At 41.2% G+C, this 26,094-nt stretch overlaps 2 protein-coding genes across 2 annotated transcripts; both read left to right on the forward strand.

The window, feature by feature from the left end:
• Window positions 1-5,281: 5,281 nt before the first annotated feature.
• On the forward strand, window positions 5,282-17,905 carry LOC129177206 (solute carrier family 22 member 13-like). Its single transcript, XM_054768064.1, has 11 exons — window positions 5,282-5,656; window positions 5,727-5,830; window positions 5,933-6,087; window positions 8,152-8,320; window positions 8,399-8,519; window positions 10,760-10,854; window positions 10,944-11,158; window positions 13,355-13,463; window positions 13,637-13,843; window positions 16,588-16,640; window positions 17,844-17,905. The coding sequence occupies exons 1-11, from the start codon at window positions 5,282-5,284 to the stop codon at window positions 17,903-17,905; spliced, it is 1,665 nt and encodes a 554-aa protein (XP_054624039.1).
• Window positions 17,906-22,304: 4,399 nt separating this feature from the next.
• On the forward strand, window positions 22,305-25,254 carry LOC129177214 (solute carrier family 22 member 14-like). Its single transcript, XM_054768087.1, is given in 4 exon segments — window positions 22,305-22,679; window positions 22,750-22,901; window positions 22,903-22,990; window positions 25,174-25,254. Coding segments are annotated over 4 exon segments (696 nt in total).
• Window positions 25,255-26,094: the final 840 nt, after the last annotated feature.

Below are 26,094 nucleotides of genomic sequence, written 5' to 3' on the forward strand. Positions count from 1 at the left end.
CTTAATCCTTTTCCTTAACTTTACACGTTCTTCCCTGGATCTCTTGCAGTGTAGTAATATGTGTTCCACGTTCTCTTTCCTTTTGCACTCCATACATACTTTGGATTTGCATTCCCCTACCAAAAACATTGTGTGATTGAACCTCATCCTAGTTAACAGTTTCCTCTTTTCTGTTTTTCCTCTTCTCCCCTTGTGCACTGATAGATTTTTGTACTAGATCATATTTTCTTCCGCTACTACCCTCGCTCCACCTGCTTTGCCATTTCTCCATTATTTTCTTTTTTGGATTATTGCCTTTACTTCGCCTTTACCAGCAGGTATATCTATAATTTCATTCCTTCTAATCCTCATTTTAGCAGTTCTATCTGCTCCCTCATTCCCTTCCACCCCTACATGTGAAGGCACCCAGCAGAACCTTATTATAGGCTTTGATGGATTTCTAATAATAAATCCTCTCGACTTGATTCCATGTTTTTAATACTATATAATGCTGCCAGAGAGTCCACACAGCATACCACTCTATCTGCTTTTATTTCCTCTATCCATTGCAAACCTATAATGATTGCCATCATTTCTGCTGTATAAACATACCAGACAGCTGGTCAGGTAATCTTTTAATGATGCTATAATTCATTGTTGGTACATACATTCCAATCCCCACCTTCACTTCTTCGCTTTTTGATCCATCTGTGTAAATATCTAAATAACTGTAGTCTTTTTTCTTTTTTTCTTGACTTGTTTTAGGTCCTTTTTCACCATCTTCCCACTAACTTTTTAACTCTATTATATGTATATCTACTTTATATGTACTTCATATGTACTTTATATGTATATTTACTTCAGGACAGGAACATTACTTATGGGTGTAGAATTATTCATATGTATATTGTTTATGTTATATTTGTCTATTTTATCTTTAATTCTCCGTCCAAAACTATTGCTTTTAGTTGCATTATACTCCCAATTCCTCTAACATGCCTCTATCACACATCTTGGCCTAATTCCCATGCTTACGTCCTTTAATTCTACTCCAATATGTCAACATGAGTTGATCTCTTCTCAGGTCATGCGCTACTTCTCCTAACTCAGCTGCATTGCTTTCATTGGTGTTGATGTGGTTGCACCTGTACAGATCCTAAATGATTTGTGAATATTTCTTTGTATTTCTTTGAGGGCATGACAGTGAATGCCTGACAGAAAATGAACATTTTGAGCAGATTTGGGCTTTTATAGTCTGTGGTCTTAAACTTCTGATCAGCTGATAAACAGCCTATTTCAGTTGAATTGTTGTTTTCAATAAATGACTTTTTCAAAGTGCTTTTTGTCTCACTGCCCCTTCTTGTTTTTGCATATTGGAGCTCTACTTAAAACCTCATTAGGATCCAAATGTGCAAAATGCAAATTCTAGCAATTTTTCAACTGGTCCTAAGATTTTGATCAGCAGTGTAAGGAATCCTTCCATTTATGCTTAAAACAAGCACAACATTAGAACAGCTAGCAACTTTAAGAGCACACATTTCTTGTCAGTGAAGAGCAATCTTCCTAAATCTAGAACATGTAGTAAGGTTTTGCTTAACAGCCTCATAAAAGTAACTTTTATTGTAATTTATGAATCTTAATAAGAATATTTGGCTTAATCTTAACTTGTAATGGGAACATTTTACTTAAATCTAGTGATGTGATTAAAAACAACTTGCTTAAAATTAGACCCAATTTCTTATTTTAGGACTCATTACATTCTTAAAGTCACAAGAAAAATATTCCACTTTTAAGAATTCTAGCCAAGCAAATTTTGCTTACGCCATTGGCAGATTTTTGTGCTTGGAATGAGAAAAGTTGTCTTTTTTTGAAAGACATATCTTTATTCCCACAATATGTTGACTTTATTGTCGTAACATAACTTTTTCTGCAACCAATTTCCCAAAAATTGCAATTTTATTCATTGTTTGGTTTGTTTCTCATAATATCAGGACTTTAAAAGAATAATGTCTTTCTTCTTTAATAATTCAACTTCATGCTATTTTTCCCCATAATATTACGACGTCATTCTTTTTCACATTCTTTTTCACTTATAAAGTACATACAATACAATACAATACAATACATTTGATTACATCTTTTTTCTAATAACATTTTGACTTCGTTCCTGTGAAATTACTGCTGTTTCCATTTGAGCTGTTGTTGTTTATTAGTTTTCTTGTTAAATTATATTTCTAGAATGTGCCGGGGGCCAATAAAAAAACAGCCACGAGCCAACCCATTGGGAACGGCAGGAGGTCATTCCTCAATATAACAGTCTGACTCACGATGTCGTCTTACAGAGAACGCTAAACTCATCACATAGCGACCTAACACTCAAAAGGTAGCTACGAAACATACAATACAAGCACCAATACTCGTTTAAAATAACGGTAACTATTTTAATATCTTCCCATTATGCATTTCATTCAAAGCATTTCAAAACGAATTGATTCAGCTGCCTTTGTCCACCAGAGGGAGCCAGAGGAGCTAAACCGGAGGCTTTGCTGGGACGAAAGGAAAGTCAGAGAAAGTCAGTGTTCTGCATGTCTCATTGTTTAGTAGATGCATTCAATGTGAGCCTGTGGGAAATGTGTTGTCTTCCTGGAAATGACATAATAATGGTCACATTAGTTGAATACTTTGAATGGAGACACATTTTACTCAACACAATCACTGAAAATGTTGTGAGTCACGTCCGGAGTCACTGATATTAAAGTCCAAGTCAGGTTGCAAGTCTTTGATGTTGATGCGAGTATATATATATATATATATATATACAGTATGTCACAAAAGTGAGTACACCCCTCACATTTCTGCAAATATTTTATTATATCTTTTCATGGGACACCACTGAAGAAATGAAACTTTGCTACAATGTAAAGTAGTCAGTGTACAGCTTGTATAACAGTGTAAATTTACTGTTCCCTTCAAAATAACTCAATACACAGACCTTAATGTCTAAACTGCAGGCAACAAAAGTGAATACACCCCAAGTGAAAATGTCCAAATTGGGCCAAAAGTGTCAATATTTTGTGTGGCCACCATTATTTTCCAGCACTGCCTTAACCCTCTTGGGCATGGAGTTCACCAGAGCTTCACAGGTTGCCACTGGAATCCTCTTCCACTCCTCCATGACGACATCACGGAGCTGGTGGATGTTAGAGACCTTGTGCTCCTTCACCTTCAGTTTGAGGATGCCCCACAGATGCTCAATAGGATTTAGGTCTGGAGACATGCTTGGCCAGTCCATCACATTCACCCTTAACTTCTTTAGCAAAGCAGTGGTTGTCTTGGAGGTGTGTTTGGGGTCGTTGTCATGTTGGAATACTGCCCTGCGGCCCAGTTTCCGAAGGGAGGGGATCATGCTCTGCTTCAGGATGTCACAGTACATGTTGGCATTCATGGTTCCCTCAATGAACTGTAGCTCCCCAGTGCCGGCAGCACTCATGCAGCCCCAGACCATGACACTCCCACCACCATGTTTGACTGTAGGTAAAACACACTCGTCTTTGTACTCCTCACCTGGTTTCCGCCACACACGCTTGACACCATCTGTACCAAAAAAGTTTATCTTGGTCTCATCAGACCACAGGACATGGTTCCAGTAATCCATGTCTTTAGTCTGCTTATCTTCAGCAAACTGTTTGCGGGCTTTCTTATGCATCATCTTTAGAAGAGGCTTCTTTCTGGGATGACAGCCATGCAGACCAATTTGATGCAGAGTGCGACGTATGGTCTGAGCACTGACAGGTTGACCACCCATCCCTTCAACCTCTGCAGCAATGCTGGCAGCACTCAGGCGTCTATTTTCCAAAGACAACCTCTGGATATGACGCTGGGCACGTGCACTCAACTTCTTTGGTCGACCATGGCGAGGCCTGTTCTGAGTGGAACCTGTGATGTTAAACCGCTGTATGGTCTTGGCCACCGTGCTGCTGCTCAGTTTCAGAGTGTTGGCAATCTTCTTATAGCCTAAGCCATCTTCGTGTAGCGCAACAATCCTTTTTTCAGATCCTCAGAGAGTTCTTTGCCATGAGGTGCCATGTTAAACTTCCAGTGACCAGTATGAGAGAGTGTGAGAGTATAAAACCAAATTTAACACACCTGCTCCCCATTCACACCTGAGACCTTGTAACACTAATGGGTCACATGACACTGGGGAAAGAAAATGGCTAATTGGGCCCAATTTGGACATTTTCACTTGGGGTGTATTCACTTTTGTTGCCTGCAGTTTAGACATTAAGGTCTGTGTATTGAGTTATTTTGAGGGGACAGTAAATTTACACTGTTATACAAGCTGTACACTGACTACTTTACATTGTAGCAAAGTTTCATTTCTTCAGTGGTGTCCCATGAAAAGATATAATAAAATATTTGCAGAAATGTGAGGGGTGTACTCACTTTTGTGTATATATACTGGAAATGCAAAATCAATGTGGCCGGTGAGTCAAAAGTCATGCAAAGTAATAAGATACACAAAAAAGGCCAAACTATTTCTGATACTTAAAACATGGCCTGTACAGAACAGATTTATTCAAATTATGGCCATATCCATCAATCCACCTTCTATGCCGCTTATCCTCACTAGGGTCGCAGGTATGCTGGAGCCTATCCCAGCTGACTTCGAGCAAGAGGTCCGGGTACATCCTGGACTGGTCGCCAGCCAATCGCAGGGCAGATATAGGCAAACAACCATTGACACTCACATACATACCTATGGACAATTTCGGGTCGCCAGTTAACCTAACATGCATGTTTTTGGAGGAAGCCGGAGTACCCGGAGAAAACCCACGCACATGCAAGCCCCACACAGAGATGCCGAACGGAGATTCGAATTTCAGGTGGCCAACATGCTAACCGCTCGGCCACTGCATGGCCATTACGGGAATATGTGTATTCAAATTAGAACAACTCGCAGCATTCGACTTTGGAGGTTCCGCTATGTGACAGTCAGCATTTTGTTTATTGCTTCTCTTATATTTTCTTGAAACTATAACATTGTAACTATTATATAAGAATAGCGACACAATCAGTGTACAACACGTGTGGAACACGTGTGGAATGTCTGATAAGTCAGACTGCTGTAAAACGTAGTGAAAGATCACCAGCATTTGATATGATGTAATCCTGACTCATAGTTTTGTGATCTATGTTTTTATGCATAGATCCTTCCTTCCTTCTGGAGCTGCACAGTTTAAACATTAACATGTGTTGTTTAAAAGTCATGTAGCGGCATCTCAATTGAGTCAACCCTCTGAACATGGCCGATTTTGGAGAGATCCTAAGGAACATTGGGGAGTTTGGAACCTTCCAGAAGCTCCTCATCTGTGCAGTTTCCTTCCCCAATATTTTATTTTCTTTTGAGTTAGCTTGCGTACTGTTTATCCAGTCAGATCCAGATCGGCACTGCAACACGGACTGGATCCTTAAGGCTGACGCTAACCTGACCTTGCAGGAGCAGCTGAACCTGACCATTCCCCTGGAGCAGGATGGTTCCTTCAGCAGGTGTCGCATGTTTGCTCCGGTGGACTGGGACATCGGAGCCATCAGGGAGCACGGACTCAATGAGACCACGGTGTGCCAGAATGGTTGGGAGTACGAGAGGTCACTTTATACAGCCACCATAATCACTGATGTAAGTGTAGACTGTCGGTCGAACACACAATCAAAAGGATATGTTTTTAATTCCCTTTTTGTTGTTGTAGTTTGATCTCGTATGTGACCGTGCTCACTTACCGCAAGTGGCGCAATCAGTCATAATGTTGGGCGTTCTGCTTGGTGCTCTCTTATTTGGACCCTTTGCTGAAGCGTAAGTGATGAATGTTTTTTTTTGTCGCATTGCCTTTCCCACTTAAAAAGAAGCCATCACAATGAAGTCGCATTCTAACCCGAGTGTCTTTTTCTCCTGTAGGGTTGGTCGAAAACGAGCAGCTCAAATTTCCATGGTTGTGGTCCTCATGTTTACTGTCGCCAGTGCATTGAGCCCAAACTACTGGCTGTTTCTGCTCTCAGAGTTTTTGATGGGCGTTGGCAGCGGAGGTTTTCGGCTAAACGGCATTATATTGGGTAAGGTACTGCATCAACTACCATTTGGTAATTAACAAAGGAAATTTATATTAACTCAGATATTTAGTCATTACTGCCCATGTAGTCAAACTGGAAGTGTAAGATAGTTCAACGTACATTTTTGCTTCATGGGTATTGTGAAATCCCTAAAGTCATTTTACAATTTATTCCAAATTATTACAAAATGAGGAAGTGGTCACCACGATTTGCTACCGCCGTGTGGCCCATTGGTCATTGTATAAAGGCAGAAAGTCTGAATTCAACAGTTATGATGAAAAACTCAAAAAGCAAATATTGTTTGACCATTTGGTGAGCTAGGAGACCTCTGTGATAGAAAAACCATAATAAGGCTTTATGTTCATGAAATAATCACACACAATGTGTTTGGAGGACAAGACATAATTAGTATCATGACAACAAGATAGTTGTTCAGTGACACTTGAAAAAGTTAGTACGTACCCCATGACTGTGAGATCCACTCGTGGCTTCCCTGTAGGACAAAAACGAGCTCCAAACTAACCGCAATGCTTGTTTGATTTAAAAATAAAATGTCACTGTGGTAAAAAGTTCCATTTGGAGTCCGAAGACCAGAAGCGAGGCAGATAACTAGCGAGCTGCTCGCTAGCTGCCGCCAGTGCAAAGTCAGTGACAGCTAGGCAAACAAAGATGCAAGAATAATCAAACTGCAATAGGTTTCATAAGAGAGTGATCAAACACTCAGGCATTGATTGGTGTAGCCTTTGTCAAGATCAATACGTGGCGCGTCATTTTGTGGGCAACCCTACGTGACACGGCAGACATGTAGCATTTGCCACCGCACGCCAATCGGTTTTTGAAAGGCATTTATTAGCATACGCCGATCATGTGTTTTTGACGGAAATCGGCCAATATTGATCGGTGGCCGATCGATCGGAACATCCCTGGTGGCAATATGATCAGTGATCTTGTGCTTCAGGTCGTTGATGTCCCGTATTTTTGCTCAATAGACAATTTTTTGTTCAAATCCAATTTTTTATGTGGTCAAAAGCATGACGTCACATGCTTTGCCGTGTGTTTACTGAGGTAAACGCTGGCTCAGCCGCGCTGACGGAACTGTCCGCGTTTGTGTGCTTCCCCCACGGAAGGTATGTGAGTGGGAATGAGAATCCCACGTAAAGTTGGAATTTTACCAAAATTATTTTTTGCTGAAAAAGTTAGAATGTGATGAGAATAAAGTACAAATATTATGGGAATAAAATCATAATTACAAGAAGGAAATTTACAAGAAAGTCAAAATATTCAGAGAAAAAAGTCCTATTTTAATGGGAAAAAGTCACAATTTTACGAGAATAAACTTTTCTAAATTTTAGTAGCATAAAGTTGAAATTTAAAAAATGTGTTTTTTAAGAAGTTTTAATATTATGACAAAAAAAACAAGCTGTAATTTTACAGCAATAAAATCAAAATGTTAAGAGAAAAAAATGTCTTCATGAGAAAATGTCACAATTTTACAAGATTAAATTTGTAGTATTATGAGGAAAAATAATGTAATTTTAGTAGCATAGAGTTGGAAGAAAAATTATTTTTTTAAAGTCGTAATATTATGAGAAACAAACACAACAAAATAAAGTTGTAATTATTAGAAAATTAAGGTAAAATTAGGGTGGGAATAAAGTAAAAATACTATGCAAAGTCCTAATATTACGAAAAGAACATTTACAAAGGTTCTTTCAAGAAGAACATTTCCGTTTTTGAAAACAAGACAAGAAAAACTGGAAAAAAAAGAGAGCAAAGAGCTCATATAATAGCCTTTTTCACAGACATCACAAAGCTGAGATGCAGTGTTTTTCTTGAAATATATGTAAGTTCTTAGCATAGCTACATGTGTTGCTTTACTAAATATCAAAGTGGCAAAGTTGTGTCCTTTCATTTTTCACTATGTGGCCCTCGGTTGAAAAGGTTTGGGTACCCCTGTTTTAACATAACCATCGCAATAAGCCAAAGGAGTTGCAGTCTATTTGGTGGTTAGGGAAGAGGAGATTATGAATTTATGAACACACTTGTATTTTGTTTCTGTTCTGGTAGCCACGGAGTGGATTGGCGTGTCCAAAAGGTCGTGGGGGGCATGCATAACTCAACTATGCAGTGCAACTGGACATGCCATCCTTGCTGGTCTGGTCTACTTAGTCAGAGACTGGAGACTAACTCAGCTCATCACTGCAGCTCTCCTCGCAGTCGTTTGTGTGTATATATGGTGAGAATCAACTTATTACTAATGTCTGGTAATTTGGATGCTTTGTTGTCCTTGTGTCATGTCCTTGTCAACCATCAGGTTCCTTCCAGAGTCAGCCAGGTGGCTGTTGGACAGAGGGAGGACAGAAGAAGCTAAAGAGTTGCTGTTAAAGGTGGCAGCTGTGAATAAAGGCAGATTTCCAGACTCTCACCTGGAAAAGGTACTAAAGCAGTAATAACATTTTAGAGGCCTCAGTTACAAATACTGTAGGTCTGTAAATATTTCCTTTGAAGAAACTTCTTTAAGGAAAACTGAACTTTTTTGGGGGGGGGATTTCCCATCACCCACTAGCCTTATGCGAGACATGAACACGTATGTCTTTCTCTTTTCTGTGTGTTCTAAAGTTATAAAAAACACGTAAAAAGAGGTTGCTAAGATCATGTCCACACAGGAACATTCTTGACATTTTTTTTTTTTGGCAGTTTGAAAAAAAGTCGCATCCACACTGTGCAGGATTAGTAAACGGCTATAGAAAACAATAGAATAGACAAGGAACACCTGCTGCATGTGTGCGGCGCTGTAAACAGACACGCAGACGGAACCATGGAACACACCAAACTATAGAAAAAGAAAGAACGCGTGCGCACGAGTCCGTCGTCTTCCCGTTTCCAAGGCTCATCTAGACTTACGACAAAGTGGAATGACTTCATTTACTTCATTTTGGAGTATAAGACAACATGTCCGTGGAAATATTCATATATTATGTTGGCTTGTCGTCAAAGCTCACTTCTGGTCACGTGATGGCGTGTGGCCTACCCACAGCATTTTATCGTTTCGGCCGTTCATCCACACGGACACGGCGTTCTGGGTGACCTAAAATGGTATTTTTTGAAAACGGCTTCCAGAGAGGGAAAATCTGAAAATGCCGGCTTGTCAACGACCAGAACGACAAGCCAACATCATACCTGAATGTTTTGACGAGCATGAGCAAAATAGAAAAGCATTATTTAGGTCTTAATACAGTATAGTACAGTACTTAGTACACAATGGTATAGTCATTAATACAGTATAGTAGTCTGTGCAGTGTGAGAGAAAGTTAGATGGTGCGTTCAAGAACCATCGAACAAAGTGGGCCAAGACGTCGCTTACATTAAACATGCAAAAACTGGGGTATTTGTAACTGTATATTATTTTTTGAACAAAATAATGGCCCACATTTCCAAAAGTTATATCCCTTTATATAAAATTGCATTTTATGCCGTTATTTAGTTGTTTTTTTCTTTTTTTTGCGCCTGGGCCACACGGTGGTCTAGTGGTTAGTATGTTGGCCACACAGTCACAGTCTGGAGATCAGGAAGACCTGGGTTCAATTCTCACCTGGAGTTGTGGAGTTTGCATGTTCTCCCCGTGCGTGCGTGGGTTTTCTCCAGGTACTCTGGTTTCCTCCCACATCCAAAAACATGCATGTTAGCTTCATTGGAGACTCTAAATTGTCCATAGGTATGAACATGAGTTTGGTTATGTGTGCCCTGCGATTGGCTGGCAACCAATCCAGGGTGTACCCCGCCTCTCGCCTGAAGTCAGCTGAGATAGGCGCCAGCATACCCCGCGACCCTAATGAGGAGAAGTGGTATTGAAATGCATTGCGCCTTAACGTTTCCCATGGCCCGGTGTTTGGGGACCCCTGCCTTACAGCATGCTTGGGGATATGATGTGCTCTTTTACACATTTGAAAATACTGTAAAAATGTCACTTTTATAGAATTGGCTTCTTATTTTATCATGTAAAATTCATGTCAACATTAACAAATATAACCATTGAATCGAATTGTTCTGTTTTAGTTTTTTAATTGCATCTTAACCCCATCTAGTACATGCGTGTCAAATCCTTTACCATGAAGAGATTTACATCCTTACTTATTATAGATAATGACTTCTTTCTATCTGTGATTAATTGCGATTAAATATGAGTTAACTATGGACAAAATATGATTAATCATGATTGACTATTTTAATCGATTGACATAATAAGCCATCTTAGAGATAAATAAGATAAGATGGACTCACATGTTAGCATAGACAGCGTACTTCCTGGTGGCTATTGTCTCATCACTGTAACATTACTGACACCTACAGACCAGTGCAGAATACTATTCTCCTGCCGCTATTTACGGTTAAGGAGACACTCATGATGCACTTCAATTGCTTTATTCACAAGCAGAGACCACATTCAGTGAACATTCACACAGGAGCTGCTGTCGGCCACTCTCTACACTGCTAACCTGCAGCTAGCGCTCAGCTAACAGTCAGCTTTAGCTTGCTGACGTCACACACGTCACTTCCCAGGCCAGACTTCTTAAAGGCACACACAACAAGTCACAGATATTGTGTTCCATTTCATATCATGTCTTTTTAAACGTAATCAAAGATGGCATGATGTTGTGTTACTTTTGTACTGCAGATTCCTGTGAAAGAAACGGAGAAAAAGAGTGGCTTTTTCATACTTTTCCAGTCATCTGTGCTAAGGAGGTATTTTTTTACCGTAGTATTTGTATGGTAAGTTAAGTTACACAACTGATAACTAAGTCACTCAAAATAATTTTGCTGGTCTTTTTGCATGACTAAATAATTGTTGTTCTCTTCAGGTTCTCATTGAATGTTGCATACTACTGCATTTCATTCAATGTGGGAAATTTTGGCTTGGACGTATTCATGACACAGCTCTTTTTTGGTCTGACTGAAATGCCAGCTCAGCTACTTTGTATGTGGCTGCTGGAAGCACTGGGGAGAAGAATATCGTTCATCTCAACACTTCTGGTTGGGGGGCTCTTGTCTGTCTTGATGCTCGTGTTCAGTCATGGTAGGCAGTTCCTGTAAAAAATTATTGCATGGAAATATTTTTGTCTTCTACAGTTTAGAGCTGAACTTCATATTTGCCATGTAAGATAAAAATCTTACATGGCAAATGAAAATGGCCACTTATATTTTACATTTTATAAACCATCCCAATCAGTTGCAGTCATGGCCAAAAGTTCTGAGAAAGACACAAGTATTGGTTTGCACAATTTTTCAGCGTTTTAAGATAAATTTTGTCAGATGTTACTATGATATACTGAAACATAATTACAAGGAATGAGCCGGATAATGCATTTTTGCCGAGCACGAGCATGAAATGAGTACAGCTCGTCATTATCCGTAATCACGATGAAAGAAAATCATCATTGGGTAACTACTTATGTATTCACTCTTCACGCTCTGTGATTGGCGAGTCACACACAGCGACCACCCCTCCTGAGACAGACTCCCTGCGGGTGTACGCGGTGCATTTGACAAGACGGAGTTGGAAACGGGTCGTGTTGCGTGCTTTTTTCTGTCTGCTTGTTTCCAATTTGGCTGGTGATATAAAGTCAGTTCAAAAACTTTGGTCGCAGTACTGAACACTGACTTTTTGAGAAAACTGCAGCGAACAAGGCTGACAGATTATTTCCCTGTTTGTCATCACCCATTTCCGGCCAAACCACGCCCACTTCTGGCTAATTCCCTGCCCACTCCGAGTACAGCTACGGATACAGATCAGTTAGATGGGTGAACAGATACATATACAGATAGTGGAGTACTTGCTCATCCCTAATAATTACAAGCATGTCATACGTGGTAAAGGCTTTTCTTGACATTTCCATTAAGTTTATGAGAAGAGTTAATATTTACGGTATGGACCCTTCTTTCTCAGTTCATGGTGGCATGCTGTCAATTCACTTCTGGGCCACATCCTAACTGATGGCAGCCCATTCTTGCATAAAAACAAAGCTTGGAATTGGTCAGAATTTGCAAGTTTTTGTTTGTACACCTGCCTGACAACAAGTCCTCAAAGGGATTAAGGTCTAAGGAGTTTCTTGGCCATGGACCCAAAATATCCATGATTTTGTTCCCCGAGACAGTTAGTTATCACTTTTGCTTAACGGCAAGCTGCTCTCTGAGGGTGTTTTGGTACCATTCTTTATTCATGGCTGACTGTTGGCATGACACACGACTAATGCTAGCGCTCACTTCTTCCGGATGCCCCAAAGAATCGGAAGGGGGATTCATCAGAAAAAATGGTTTTACTCCAGTGTTCAGGAGCCCAATCCCTACACCTTGTCTGTCCCTGATGTTTTTCCTAGAGAGAAGCGACTTTTTTGCTGCCCTTCTTGACACCAAGTCATCTGTTGTCATTTATATGCATTTAGAATTGTTTTATGAATGTAAAAGTATGATTATAAAACTATAAAAATGTGTTTTGTGTTAACATTTTTGAGAGTCAACCGCTGATGAAATCATAGACGGGCGATGTAACTTCTGGTTCCGGTTGCCATTTTGTTGGCTAGCTCATAGGATGCTAACAAGAAAGGATATTTTCTGAGAGAAAAAAATATATATTAAGAGTACAGATGGACTCACACAGAGTATTAATAACACAACAAGGCACGCGGCATATTGTGCACTACCCGGAGAATGCGTGTAAAACAAAGCAAAATTGTGGCTGAAATTTTGGACATTAACCAAAAACCACGCTAACAGGGGCAGATGCTAACAGATGTTCCACTGTAGTTCTATTTTTGTCTGTGTACACTATTAACAATGTATGGCAGTGCGTAGGTAACCACTAATGCTATAACTCGGAATGTCGTGAACCAAGTACGGCCTACACACGTGCCTTTCCTTCTCAAGGAAAAGCTCTTACTTTTGTCGTAAAAGCCCTTAGCCACTTTTTCTATGTGGAGAAGGACGGCATTCACCCTTCACGGTGAGCCAGAGTACTTTGCGCCTCTTCGTATTACATTTCTCTGCAGTTTATTGTCCATCTTGTCAATGAAAATTAATATGATAATTACTTAATAATTTTTATAATTAGCAATTCACCCTTAACAGTGAATAAGCTAAGCTAAGATGGTAATGATTTAAGATTGCTTGTTCAAAGCTTGCTTTTTTTTTGCATTTAGCATAACAATTGGGTTCTTGTCCACTTGTTAAACCTGTGTGTTCACTTTAATCTCATATTTGCCTTATTCTGTTCAAGGGAATCCCATTGCTGGTACCACATTGGCAACATTCGGACGTTTCACATTTATCTGGGCAGCAAGCATTTGTAATGTTTATCTTCAAGAGTTATTCCCAACATCTTGTCGGTGAGAGCATCCCCATGACCACTTCATCTGTTACTTGTGTTCAAAAACTTCAAAAAGGGCTTCAAAAAGTTATTGCACATTGCTTTGAAAATATCAGACGTGGATAAATGAAATTAGAAAAAAGATGATGGAAATGCAGAGTTGATCTCGGTGTGCATGTTTTCTTGTTTCAGACAAACAGCCTTTGGTTTGGGCACCATTATTTGCCGATCTGGTAGTCTGATTGCTCCATTGGTCAACATATTGGCAACGTACCACTGGTCAATACCCATGGCAACTTTCAGCAGTCTCATACTGATCAGTGGTGGCCTCAGCTTCTTGCTTCCTGAGACTCGCGGGATTGAGCTGCCAGATTCGGCTGACGAAGTCGAGAACAACAGGTAAACATTTTGGAAAGAGATAAAAAGCGATCCCTCTGTTTTTATTGGTTTTAAATAGGGTCGATTAAAATACTTAATTGTGATTAATCACATTTTGTCCATAGTTACCTCGTAATTAATCGCAATTAAGCGCAGATCATTTTAAAGTTTTCAATACACCTATCAACATCCATCCCATCTAGCCATCCATTTTCCTCTGCTTATCTGGGTCTGGGTCGAGGGGGCAGCTGTCTCGGTTGGTAAAACCAGACTTCCCGGTCCCTGGCCACCTCCTCCAGCTCCACCGGGATTACACCAAAGCGTTTCAGGGCCAGCTGTGAGACATAATCCCTCCAGCGTGTCCTAGGTTTGCCCGGGGCCTTCTCCCGGCTAGGCATGCCCGAAACACCTCACCAGGGAGGCATCCGGGAGGCATCCATACTAGATGCCTGAGCCACCTCAACTGGCTCCTTTCGATGTGAAGGAACAGCAGCCCTCTGGATGACTGAGTCCAGCATGAAGAAACTGGACTGAAACTCATTTCAGCCGCTTGTATCCGCGATCTCGTTCTTTCGGTCACGACCCAAAGCTCATGACCATAGGTGAGGGTGGGAACATAGATTGATAAATTGAGAGCTTTGCCTTCCAGCTCAGCTCTTTCTTCATCACGGCGGTCCGGTAAGGCGATCGCATTACTGCTGATGCTATGCCGATCCGCCTATCGACCTCACGCTCCGCCCTTTTCCGACTGAGAACCATGGCCTTGGATTTGGAGGTGCTGAGTCTGATCCCAGGAGCTTCACACTCAGATGCAAACTGCACCAGTAAAGGCTGAAGGTCAGAGCCTGATGAGGCCATCAGGACCACATTGTCTGCAAATAGCAGAGACAAGATCCTAAGGCCCCCCGAACTGTATTTCCTTGACGCCTTGTCTGCGCCTAGAAATTCTGTCCATGAAAATTATGAACAGAATCGGTGACAAAGGGCAGCCTTGGCGGAGGCCAACGTTCACCGGAAACAGGCTCGACTTACTGCTGGCAATGCGAACCAGGCTCCTGCTCCGGCTGTACAATGGCACGTAGTAGCGCACCACCAATAGGTATTTACAGTGGTGTGAAAGTTTGCCCCCTTCCTGATTTTTTATTTTTTGCCTGCTTGTCACACTTACTGTAAATGTTTCAGATCATCAAACTAATTTAAATATTAGTCATTGACAACACAACTGAACACAAAATGCACTTTTTAAATGAAACTTTTTATTAGTAAGGGAGAAAAAAATCCAAAGCAACATGTCCCTGTGTGAAAAAGTGATTGCCCCCTAACCCTAATAACTGGTTGGGCCCCCCTTACCTAAGGGTGCTAAGGGCCACGCTTAGCAGCAACAACTGCAATCAAGCGTTTGTGATAACTTGCAATGAGTCTCTTACAGCGCTGGGGAGGAATTTTGGCCCACTCATCTTTGCAGAATTGTTGTCATTCAGCCACATTGGAGGGTTTTCCAGCATTTTGGGGTGGACTTGCTGGTGTGTTTTGGATCTTTGTCCTGCTGCAGTACCCAAGTTGAGGTCACCAACACATGGCGGACATTCTCGTTCAGGATTGTTTTTTGTCATTAACTAATATTTAAATTTGTTTGATGATCTGAAACATTTAAGTGTGACAAGCATGCAAAAAAATCAGGAAGGGGGCAAACACTTTCACACCACTGTATACATCTTCCTGGCATATGCGTTGGCTAGGTTTTCTTCTGATGGGACTGTCGGCTCAACTAGAATGACGTTCTTGGTTGACCTTGACTAAATGATATCAGGCTGCTTGGTAGTCTCTACTATTTCTAGGGGAACACTATTTGGCTGTGATCCTCATCTATCGGGAATAACCAGTCACTCTGATGCGATTGTGGGAGTAATGTCTGAGGCTTGTGTTGTTAGTATCTTCCTCCCGTTGGATTCTTCAATGTATTGTTGCAATCCTAATGCAATTGTTTTTGGTCATGTCGCCAATTGTACCTTCCATTCTGTAGCGAATAGTCACAGCAGTTCAGGGTGTTGGCACAGTCCTAAATTGGTCTTGCCCCATAGTCTTAGAAGTTGAATGAATGAGTGGCGTTGATCTGGAATGACAGAAGTTGGGGTGTCCACACATAAGAGAAGCATGATATGTCAGCTTGCATGTCACTCTCCCATCTTAGCCAATGTTCTTGTTTCACACAGCCATCAAGGTAGCCAAGTATGTGTTCTGTAAGTGGTTTCCTGAGCTTAACATAGTGTGCATAGTCGTGATATTCCTCCAAATACTACAACTAGAAGTAAACTAAAACTAAAAGATTTTAATATGGCATTAATAATACTGATTACATGCTGTAACTTGTCTGAAAAGTGAGGTTTCCATTTAACTTGAGTTCAGACCATTTCTTTGTTAAATGGATCTTTACCACGGTCAAACATTCCATCTACTAAGGAAGGAACCAATAGGAGGAGGGCATTGGCACACCAATTCCTAGCCTAGGCTACCACCACTTGTTAGTTCGCTGACGAAGCTCTTCAGATGAGGAGCGAAACGTCCGACACCTTCTTCACAGAAGTACAGATGACGTCTCAAGAAGCCTTTCCCTCAATCCATCTACTGTTGATGTGTGACTAATGTTCTGTTGTGGAGCTTGGAAAGTTACTATTTATTTGTAGTGACAATATTTGCATGAAATTCACAACTGTTTACTGTATTTTTAAGACACTCATTGTTTTTTAAATTCCCTTTTCTTGCAGAAATAAGAAGACAACCAAGAAAGAGTGTGAATCAAATACAGACATCAAATCAAGTAAAATAACATCTTTTTAGGATGGTCTGTGGGTCCAAACAATTTCCAGAGAAAGTTACACTGCCTGGCCCAAAAAAAATGGTCACACACTCTAACAGGTTTAGGGTAGAACGCGGGACACATTCGCTGTGGCATCGTTTCCACATGCTTCTGCATTGAATCGATCGCAACTGGACCGTTGAGGTTGGGGAAACCATAGGGTGTAACAGTACACTAAAATGTCATTTCGGTTCAGTTCAGTTTCTTGAAATGCTCGGTTCGGTTAATTTTCGGTACAAAAAACATTTTATTTTATAAAATGCAAACTGATTTTTGGGTGATATTTCAAATAAATTAGACTCAGACTTTTTTTAAATAGAAAAATAATAATAAAATAAACAGTTGTATTTTAAACAATTGTTTAAACATTGTGGCGAAATGTAATAAACAGTGACAGTTAAAGAGCTCTCTGTTGCACGTGAAGTCCAACCATCTGTCATAAGTGAAATAGCGGACACATGTGATAGCTCGTTGACGATATCACTTTTAGCTAAAGTGGTGGTATAACTTTATGGCTAAAGTGAGGACGTGATGATATTTCATTGTAAGGTTCAAGAACCTTAATCATATACAGTCATGGAAAAAATGATTAGACCACCCTTGTTTCTTCAGTTTATTGATCGATTGTAATGCCTGGTAGATGTAAATGTAAAGGTACATTTGTTTGGACAAATATAACGATGATAACACATGTGGCTCACAAGAGTTGAATTTAAGAGCTGATATCTAGCAAGTTCCATGGTTTTCTTGATAACAACCAAAATCACTTGAGTTCTTACATGAAAAGCTATAGCATTGTACTGCCAAAAAATGTAACTCTATGTAACTCTATGTCATTATTTTTGTTGTCATTGATGACGGGAGAGTCACATGTTCCAACATCCCAAAGATTCTCAATGGGTTTCAGGTCTGGACTCTGTGGTGGACAATCCATGTGTGAAAATAAGCCACATGCTCCCTGAAGCGCTCTTGCACAATTTGATTGCATTGCCATCTTGGAATGTGCCCGTGCCACCAGGGAAGGAAAACTGGTGCACGTTGTACAAAAGTCGCCGTTCGCCAGAAACCCAAAATCTGCATACGGACAAAAATATTCAGACTTCTAATAGCTGGCGCACGCACACCTTCACGGAATTTGTGTTTTATAGCTGTCACCTTTTGTAGAAGTATGTGTACGTAAACCCGCCTCTCTCCACGCCTCGTCTTCACCGCCGAAGGTCAAGTGACTCGGGAATGCGGCATCCACTGTCATTCGCAATCATGGCAAGAAGACGGAGAGGACCAAGAATTTCACAGAACTGTAGGTGGAAATACTGGCTGAAGAGTTGGCCATGATGATCAAATGAAATGATCAAATATTCAAGCGCTGCTTTGTTTTATGTATCTTTTTGTCAGGATACTAATACAGTACATGTGCGTGATGGTGTTTATGGTACCTTAAAACTACTATAACGAAATAGCAGGGGTGTCCGAACTTTTTCCAGCAAAGGACACATACTGAAAAATGAAAGGATGCAAGGGCCACTTTGATATTTTGTGAACTGACACATGTAGATACAGTATGCTAAGAAGTTATGTGTATATATTTCAAGACAAAAAGTGCATCTCAGCTTTGTGATAGAGGTGAATAAGCCCATTATTAGTACGAACTTCATTCTTTGCTCTTTTTTCATTTTCCAAATCTTTCAACTTTCTGCTTAAATAGTCTTTGTACATTTTCTTTTTGTTATATTATGACTTTATTCCCATAATAAAGTGTTTCCCCTAACCAGTTTTCCAAAAATTACGTCTTTATTCATTGTTTTGTTTGTTTCCCACAATATCACGACTTTAAGAAAGTAATGTCTTTCTTCTTTAATATGTCAACTTCATGCTATTTTTCCTCGTAACGACGTTCCTGTAAAATTACAACTTTTTCTCGTCTGGTTACTTCTTTTTTCTCTTAATATTTTGACTTTATTTGGTGAAATTACTGCTGAGGTTTCCATTTGTGCCGTTGTTCATTTTTATTGGTTTTCACTGGTTTGTTAAATCATATTATTGGAATGTGCCGGGGGCCAATTAAAAAAGAACCACCGGCCACAAATGGCCCCGGGCCGCACTTTGGACACCGCTGCAATACAGATTATTATATATGATCAGTCGGTGTCATGTAAAATAAGGCTTTCCACAAATGTTTTTTAAGTCAATAACGGCGTGACGGTTAAAAACAAAGCAAATAAGAAGCAAATAAACGTAAGACTCCAGCGTTCTTCTTTTTTCATTTATTTATTTGCTTTATTTGCTTCCATTGCATCGAGGATCAAAATAAATTTCTAACATATGACTTCCCTTCAACACTTAAAGGAAAACTGCCCTTTTTTTGGAGATGGCATGTGGGCACGAACAATGTACGTAACAGGATGCACCTATTTCGACTGTGCTGTGTGATACCAAGGATTTCGTTTCCAATCTGATACTGAATACAATTCAGGCTGGTATCGCAATACCTATCCGACACAGATACTTTGTGCAAATTCACCTAATCTGTCTGCTGATGCCGCACGGTGGTCTAGTGGTTAGCATGTTGGCCACACAGTCACAGTCTGGAGATCGGGAACACCTGGGTTCGATTCTCCCTTGGGCATTTCTGTGTGGAGTTTGCATGTTCTCCCCGTGTGTGCGAGGGTTTTCTCTGGGTACTCTGGTTTCCTCCCACATTCCAAAAACATGCATGTTAGGTTCATTGGCGACTCTAAATTGTCCATAGGTATGAATGTGAGTGTGAATGGTTGTTTGTCTGTATGTGCCCTGTGATTGGCTGGCGACCAATCCAGGGTGTACCCCGCCTCTCGCCCGAAGTTAGCTGAGATAGGCTCCAGCATGCCCCCGCGACCCTAATGAGGAGAAGCGGTATAGAAAATGGATGTTTGCTACTTCTTTCAAAGTAGTGTATTTCATATAATCGCATAAAGAACACGTCATTTAATTAACTGTGGTGAGCTTGTACAACGTGAGTCGGGTCGCAATCACCAGCGGAAAGCTCCGATGAGGAAGCGGGGAAGGAGGGCCGGAGTGAGGCAGAGGCTGAAGAGCCTAACCTGCACACGGAAAGCCCACCCCTTCCCTCCATTATGCTCGCCAATATGCGGTCGGTACGCACACACGCTGCACGCAACACACTCGTAGCACTTTTTATTTATTTATTTATTCATTCATTGGTATTCATGTCTCTTCTGTTCTTGTTGCGTAATTTATTGGTATTTATGTTTCTTATGTTCTCATTCTTTTTCTTGTGTTCGCTTTCTTTTTTTTGGAGAGAATGAACAGAACAAGAATTTCATTGCATATTAGAACTGTTTCCTGTTTTACTGTGCATATGACAAAAAAACACAAAAAAACTCTTGAATAAATCTTTATATAATCATATAAAATATGCGAAAATGGTATTTAAAGCAATAACAAAGAAAATAAGCAAAATAGTAAAACCATTAAAATAAACGATTAAATGTTAAGAACTACGATACGAATGACGAACGTTATTCACATGGCCCCGTTTACGATCGGCCATTGTTTCAACAGACAAACATGACCTCAAATGACTGAAGTTTCCAAAGTATTGCTATTATGATGACGTGATGTTGATGATGATATTTTGAGAATCAATTTTTGACCATGAAGAGCTGGTATCGGAAGTACAGATATTTCAGTATCGATCCGCACGTCGCTCCCGGCAGCCCAGGCTCTCGCGTTAAGAGACTCACTGTCAACCAGTTGCTAGCCTTGCGCTACCGGGCGCATGTCTCTACCGTCGATTAAAGGATTTATGGTTGAGTGTTATCGATACAGTAGGCTGCTACTGATACAGCTGAATCTCTTGCTTGTCAAACCGGATATCCGGTCGCATCAGTGGATCGTTCACAACCCTACATAGTGTGATGCATTTTGTTCCTGTACACTTTTGTTACAGTCAAAGTCAGTCAAAGTCAGTGTTAACCTGCGGGGTTGTTTGGGGGCAGGGGGTTGTGGAGGCAAGAGGGGGGGGACAAAACAGTGAGAGAGAAAAACAACCACATCATAAAAACAAGATGACTACAAATGTCTCCACCCACCACAGTGCACAATAGTGGAACAAGATAACATGAAGAGCAACGATGATAATATCGCATTGGCACAGCAACACTGAGGGCTGTCTGAAGAATCTTCTTAGCTGAATCTGACTCGACTAATCGTCAAATACAAATAAACATATCTCATTTGCAACGTTGTCCTCTTCAAAGAGAACGGCTTCAACACTCTGATGAACAAATAAACATGGTAAGTGAGCAACAACAGTACAGATGTCCCTCGTTTATCACAGTTAATTTGTTCCAGACCCGACTGCAATAAGTGAATTTCCGCAAAGTAGGATTCATTATTTATATATATATATGTATATATATATATATGTGTATATATACAGTATATATATATATATATATACTGTATGTATAGGCTATGTCTCCTCTGGTTTTTAGTCTACGCCTGGGGCATTGCAAGAGTGCCTGGTCACATGACCTCAGTGCTCAAACAGGCACCATAGCACAAGAAAGTTGTGGGTGCCAGCAATGAGAATTGTTCATTCTTAAAGGGATAGCTCTATTTTTTTTTGGTTTTTTGAGGAGGCATTTTTGTGATGCAAGTGTATACTCTTTTAAACGCATATTGTTTGTTGCAAACTCCTTACTTGTGAAACCCCGGCGACTACCTCGAACTACGTTTTTCATCACCGGAATCTGACCAGAAATGGATTTAAGGAACCAAGTGGGGGGTAAGTCGCTGTTGATGGACTACACTGCTGATGGGGATAGCACGGTAGAGCTATTATATAATAACAACGCAACCAGCGTATCACATGTGTGGAATGTTTGCTAAGTCAACATGCAGTAAAAGTAGTGACAGATTAAAACATTTATATGACATAATCCAGAGTCATAGTCCGCTGTCATAATATTGTATTAATCATGCAAGCAGCTTGATTGTGTGTGTGTGTGTGTGTGTGTGTGTGTGTGTGTGTGTGTGGGTGGGGGGGGGGGCTGTTAACATTTTGAGGTGTCTACAACAGGGAAACATGACCACTGTATAACTATTATATAACAATAACAATGCAACCAGTGTATCATGTGGCGGTTGTCTGATAAGTCAACATGCAGTAAATGTAGTGAAAGATCAGCAGCATTTGATATGATCCCCTGTCATAATACCGTAACAATCAAATGAGGAGCCTGAATGTGTTTTTAGAAATAGCTCATAATGCAAGGTAGCGGCTCATTAGGAGGACTTTGAGGGGGGATCAGACACCTGCTCAGACACTTTGACAGATTGCAAGGTGGGGTAGGGGTCCAAGCAAGTTGCTGTATCTCCAGACGCATGCAGTCCATATTTGTAAAAAGACTAAATAATAAAAGCCGTTTCAATCGGGGCTTTAAGCATACTCAACTTCATGCCGACCATAACCATAACCATGATTCATACTGTAAGCTCTCTCATAATACTGCAGTCTACCTGAAATGCCGTCTCGTCCTTCTGGAGCTGCACAGTTTAAACATTAACACGTGTTGTTTAAAAGTCATGTAGCGGCATCTCAATTGAGTCAACCCTCTGAACATGGCCGATTTTGGAGAGATCCTAAGGAATATTGGGGAGTTCGGAACCTTCCAGAAGCTCCTCATCTGTGCAGTTTCCTTCCCAAGTATCACATTTACTTTGGAAGGCGCTTGCATACTTTTTATCCAGTCAGATCCAAATCGGCACTGCAACACGGACTGGATCCTTAAGGCTGACGCTAACCTGACCTTGCAGGAGCAGCTGAACCTGACCATTCCTCTGGAGCAGGATGGTTCCTTCAGCAGGTGTCGCATGTTTGCTCCGGTGGACTGGGACATCGGAGCCATCAGGGAGCACGGACTCAATGAGACCACGGTGTGCCAGAATGGTTGGGAGTACGAGAGGTCACTTTATACAGCCACCATAATCACTGATGTAAGCGTAGACTGTCGGTCGAACACACAATCAAAAGGATATGTTTTTAATTCCCTTTTTGTTGTTGTAGTTTGATCTCGTATGTGACCGTGCTCACTTACCGCAAGTGGCGCAATCAGTGACAATGTTGGGCGTTCTGCTTGGTGCTCTCTTATTTGGACCCTTTGCTGGTCGTAAACGAGCAGCTCAAATTGCTTTGGTTATAAACTTCATTTTTATTGTGACCAAACTACTGGCAATTTCGACTCTCACAGTTTTTGATGGGCGCTGGCGGCTCAGGTGTTCGGCTGAACGGCATTACGTTGGATAAAGTACTGCATCGACTTTTGAATTAAATCGCATCTGTAGTCAAATTGAAAACGTGTGATAGTTTCACTTACATTTCTGCTTTATGGATGTGAATTCATACACGGCGTCCATAAAGACTCTTTATAATTGAATACAAAACCAAATGAATAGACAAATCTGTGGATATTATTATAAAAATGATATTTGATGCACCTCTGTATCGTCACCAAGAATTGCACAAAGCACATCAAGACGGTACTCAAGGGCAGTGGTTCTCAACTGGTGGGTAGGGACCCAAAAACAGGACATGCAAACTCCACACAGCAATGGGTGGGTTGCAGACAGCTTTTATTTTATTGTATGTGTTGCATTTTATTGGATGTAAAAGTCAAATATTCTGCTACGTTTAAAGAGACCAGTGTTAGGCAAATAGATTTTCAGCTGTGTAGCATCGTTTAGCTACATTTCAATTTTCAGTTACCAGTAATTTGGAGCCATGAAGACACACAAATATACATAACTGTACGGTTATACTGTAATTCTGTCCTGTCCTTTATCTTTCCGTTAATGAAAAACAGTAAAAATGGGCATATTTCAGACATAGTTGGTGATTCATGAGAGAACCGTGATTAATCTGATTAAGAATCATTTGACAGCTCTAATTATTTTTCTTACATGCCGATTTTTCGAGGAGACATTCTATTTGTATCATTTCTATCAATATTTAATTCCAGGACGGTCATCAGGGACTTTGTCAGCTGGAGTGAGCTTAACCAGCTACAACTCAACACCAGCAAGACAAAGGAGATGATCATTAACTTCCAGAGGAAAACTTCTCACTTTACACCGGTGAACATCCAGGGAGCGGACATAGAGTTGGTAGACAGCTACAAATTCCTGGGTGTTCACCTTAACAACAAACTGGACTGGTCCGTCAACACCCACGCCCTCTACAAGAAGGGCCAGAGTCGCCTCCACCTGCTGAGGAGACTGAGGTCCTTCGGTGTGTGCAGGACTCTCTTACGGACCTTTTATGACTCTGTGGTGGCCTCAGCCATCTTCTATGCTGTGGGCAGCACGGACAGGGACAGGAGCAGGATCAATAGACTGATCAGGAGAGCGAGCTCTGTCCTGGACGGTCCTTTGGACTCCGTGGAGGAAGTGGGGGAGAGAAGGATGTTGGCTAAGCTGACGTCCATCATGAACAACACCTCTCACCCGCTACATGACACTGTGGGTTCCCTTAGCAGCTCCTTCAGCAGCAGACTGTTACACCCACGGTGTAAGAAGGAGAGGTTCCGCAGGTCCTTCATACCGACCGCTGTCAGGCTCTACAACACCTGCACCATTTTGTATTCACTATGTCACTATGCATCCTTTACTTGTGTATCTTGCTTGCTGCTGTAACAAGTGAATTTCCCTGCTGTGGGATTAATAAAGTACTACTACTACTACTACTACTACTACTACTACAGCATTCTGCCACAAAGTCAGCAAATTCTCTTCGTCAAATGTATACTATAATATAATGTAAATTATATAATGTTATGATGGCCAAAACAATCAGAAGTATTTTTTCAGCCATACCTGTGAAAGGTAATCCAGTGATAAGTTTCATCAACATTAGCATTGCTAATGAACAATACAGTCATCCCTCGCTACCTTGCAGTTGGTTGACTATGGCCTAGTATTAGTCAAAAAATACTGAAAGACAAGTTATATGTGATGTTCTGGTCGCTAGGCGTCAGTAATTCCAGATTCAAGAGTTTTACTGTCATATGCACAGTAGAACAGGTAGTTCTGCTATGCAATGAAATTCTTGTTCTGTTCATTCTCCCAGCAGAAAGAAAGAAAGAAAAACACAAGAAAATGAATAAGAATAGAAGACCAATACATTAAGCAATAACAACAGAAGAGACATTAGCTTTTTCAAAATGGGGACTTGGAAGAGCCTTCAAAGCACCTTTCATGTTGCTGTAGACTTGCTAGGATGCTATTTGCCCTCGTGGGAAAGCCTACATGCTGGTAACATTCAGGGAGAACACTCCCGAGGCTCTGTGTCCACAAGACGCCGAAGTCCGATCTCCCCAGCAAGCGGCAAATTGCCCCAACCGGACCGCCGAGTCCGGTAAATCCTCCGTCCAGCCAGGCCTCCGCGAACACACAGCACTCTCCGAGCTCCTGTAGCTGCAACCCTTGCTCTCAGCTCGTCCATCCTGTCTTCGAGAGAGCGGACGCTAGCCAGCAGCAGGCTCGGCAGCGGTGGCCGAGTCGCTACAGCCTTTAGCCTAGCACGCATGCTGCCCCTCCTGCCTCGCCTCCGCCCCGGACGCTCCTGGGCATTCAGCTCACCAGGCCCGAAGGCTGCTGCGTCCTCCTGACGCAGAAGAAAGCCAGTCCGAGAGGCTGAACGAAAGCTCATGGTGAACCCCGCCGATGTTCAAAAGTTGTCTCTATGCTGCAATGCAACGCAGCACGTTGACTGTCCAACATGAACAACAAAATAGCAAAAAAATAGAAAAAAAACGGGAGAGTGAAACAGAGACGTCTGCCACGGAGGGCGCCATAATGTTACACTGATGAGACATGACATTAGATTACATCACCTTCACACTGCATGTAGTCAGCCATGACATGGACGACATGATAGAGTGAATTCCGTGTCTGATTTTGGTTTTATTCTGTTCAAGGAAATCCTGTCGCTGGTACCACACTGGCAATATTAGGACGTTTCACAATAATCTGAGCAGCAAGCATATGTAATGTTTATCTTCAAGAGTTATTCCCAACATCTTGCCGGTAAGATCATCCCCACGAACGCTTCATCTTTTTTCTTGTAGTCAAAGGAGCCATTAGTTGTTGGTAAAAGCCATAAGTTGAGCACATTTTAGAAGGGTTTGTTGCACGCCGCCTTGAGAATGTCACACATGGATGAAAGAAATGAGAAAAATCATAATGCAACTGCAGAGTTGAGCTTTATGCGCACTTTTTTTCTTGTTTCAGACAAACAGCCTTTGGTTTGGGCACCATTATGTGCCGGATTGGTAGTCTTATTGCGCCGTTGATCAACATACTGGCAACGTACCACTGGTCAATACCCATGGCAACTTTCGGCAGTCTCATGCTG

Source organism: Dunckerocampus dactyliophorus, chromosome 2, assembly GCF_027744805.1.
Source record: "Dunckerocampus dactyliophorus isolate RoL2022-P2 chromosome 2, RoL_Ddac_1.1, whole genome shotgun sequence".
Taxonomy (NCBI): domain Eukaryota; kingdom Metazoa; phylum Chordata; class Actinopteri; order Syngnathiformes; family Syngnathidae; genus Dunckerocampus; species Dunckerocampus dactyliophorus.

Bases quoted from the DNA above. Each gene is read 5' to 3' on its own strand.
- LOC129177206 (XM_054768064.1), top strand. From the start codon at position 5,282: ATGGCCGATTTTGGAGAGATCCTAAGGAACATTGGGGAGTTTGGAACC. The intron at 8,321-8,398 runs GTGAGAATCAAC...GTCAACCATCAG, and splicing joins GTCGTTTGTGTGTATATATG to GTTCCTTCCAGAGTCAGCCA. The intron at 13,844-16,587 runs GTAAACATTTTG...CTTTTCTTGCAG, and splicing joins GACGAAGTCGAGAACAACAG to AAATAAGAAGACAACCAAGA.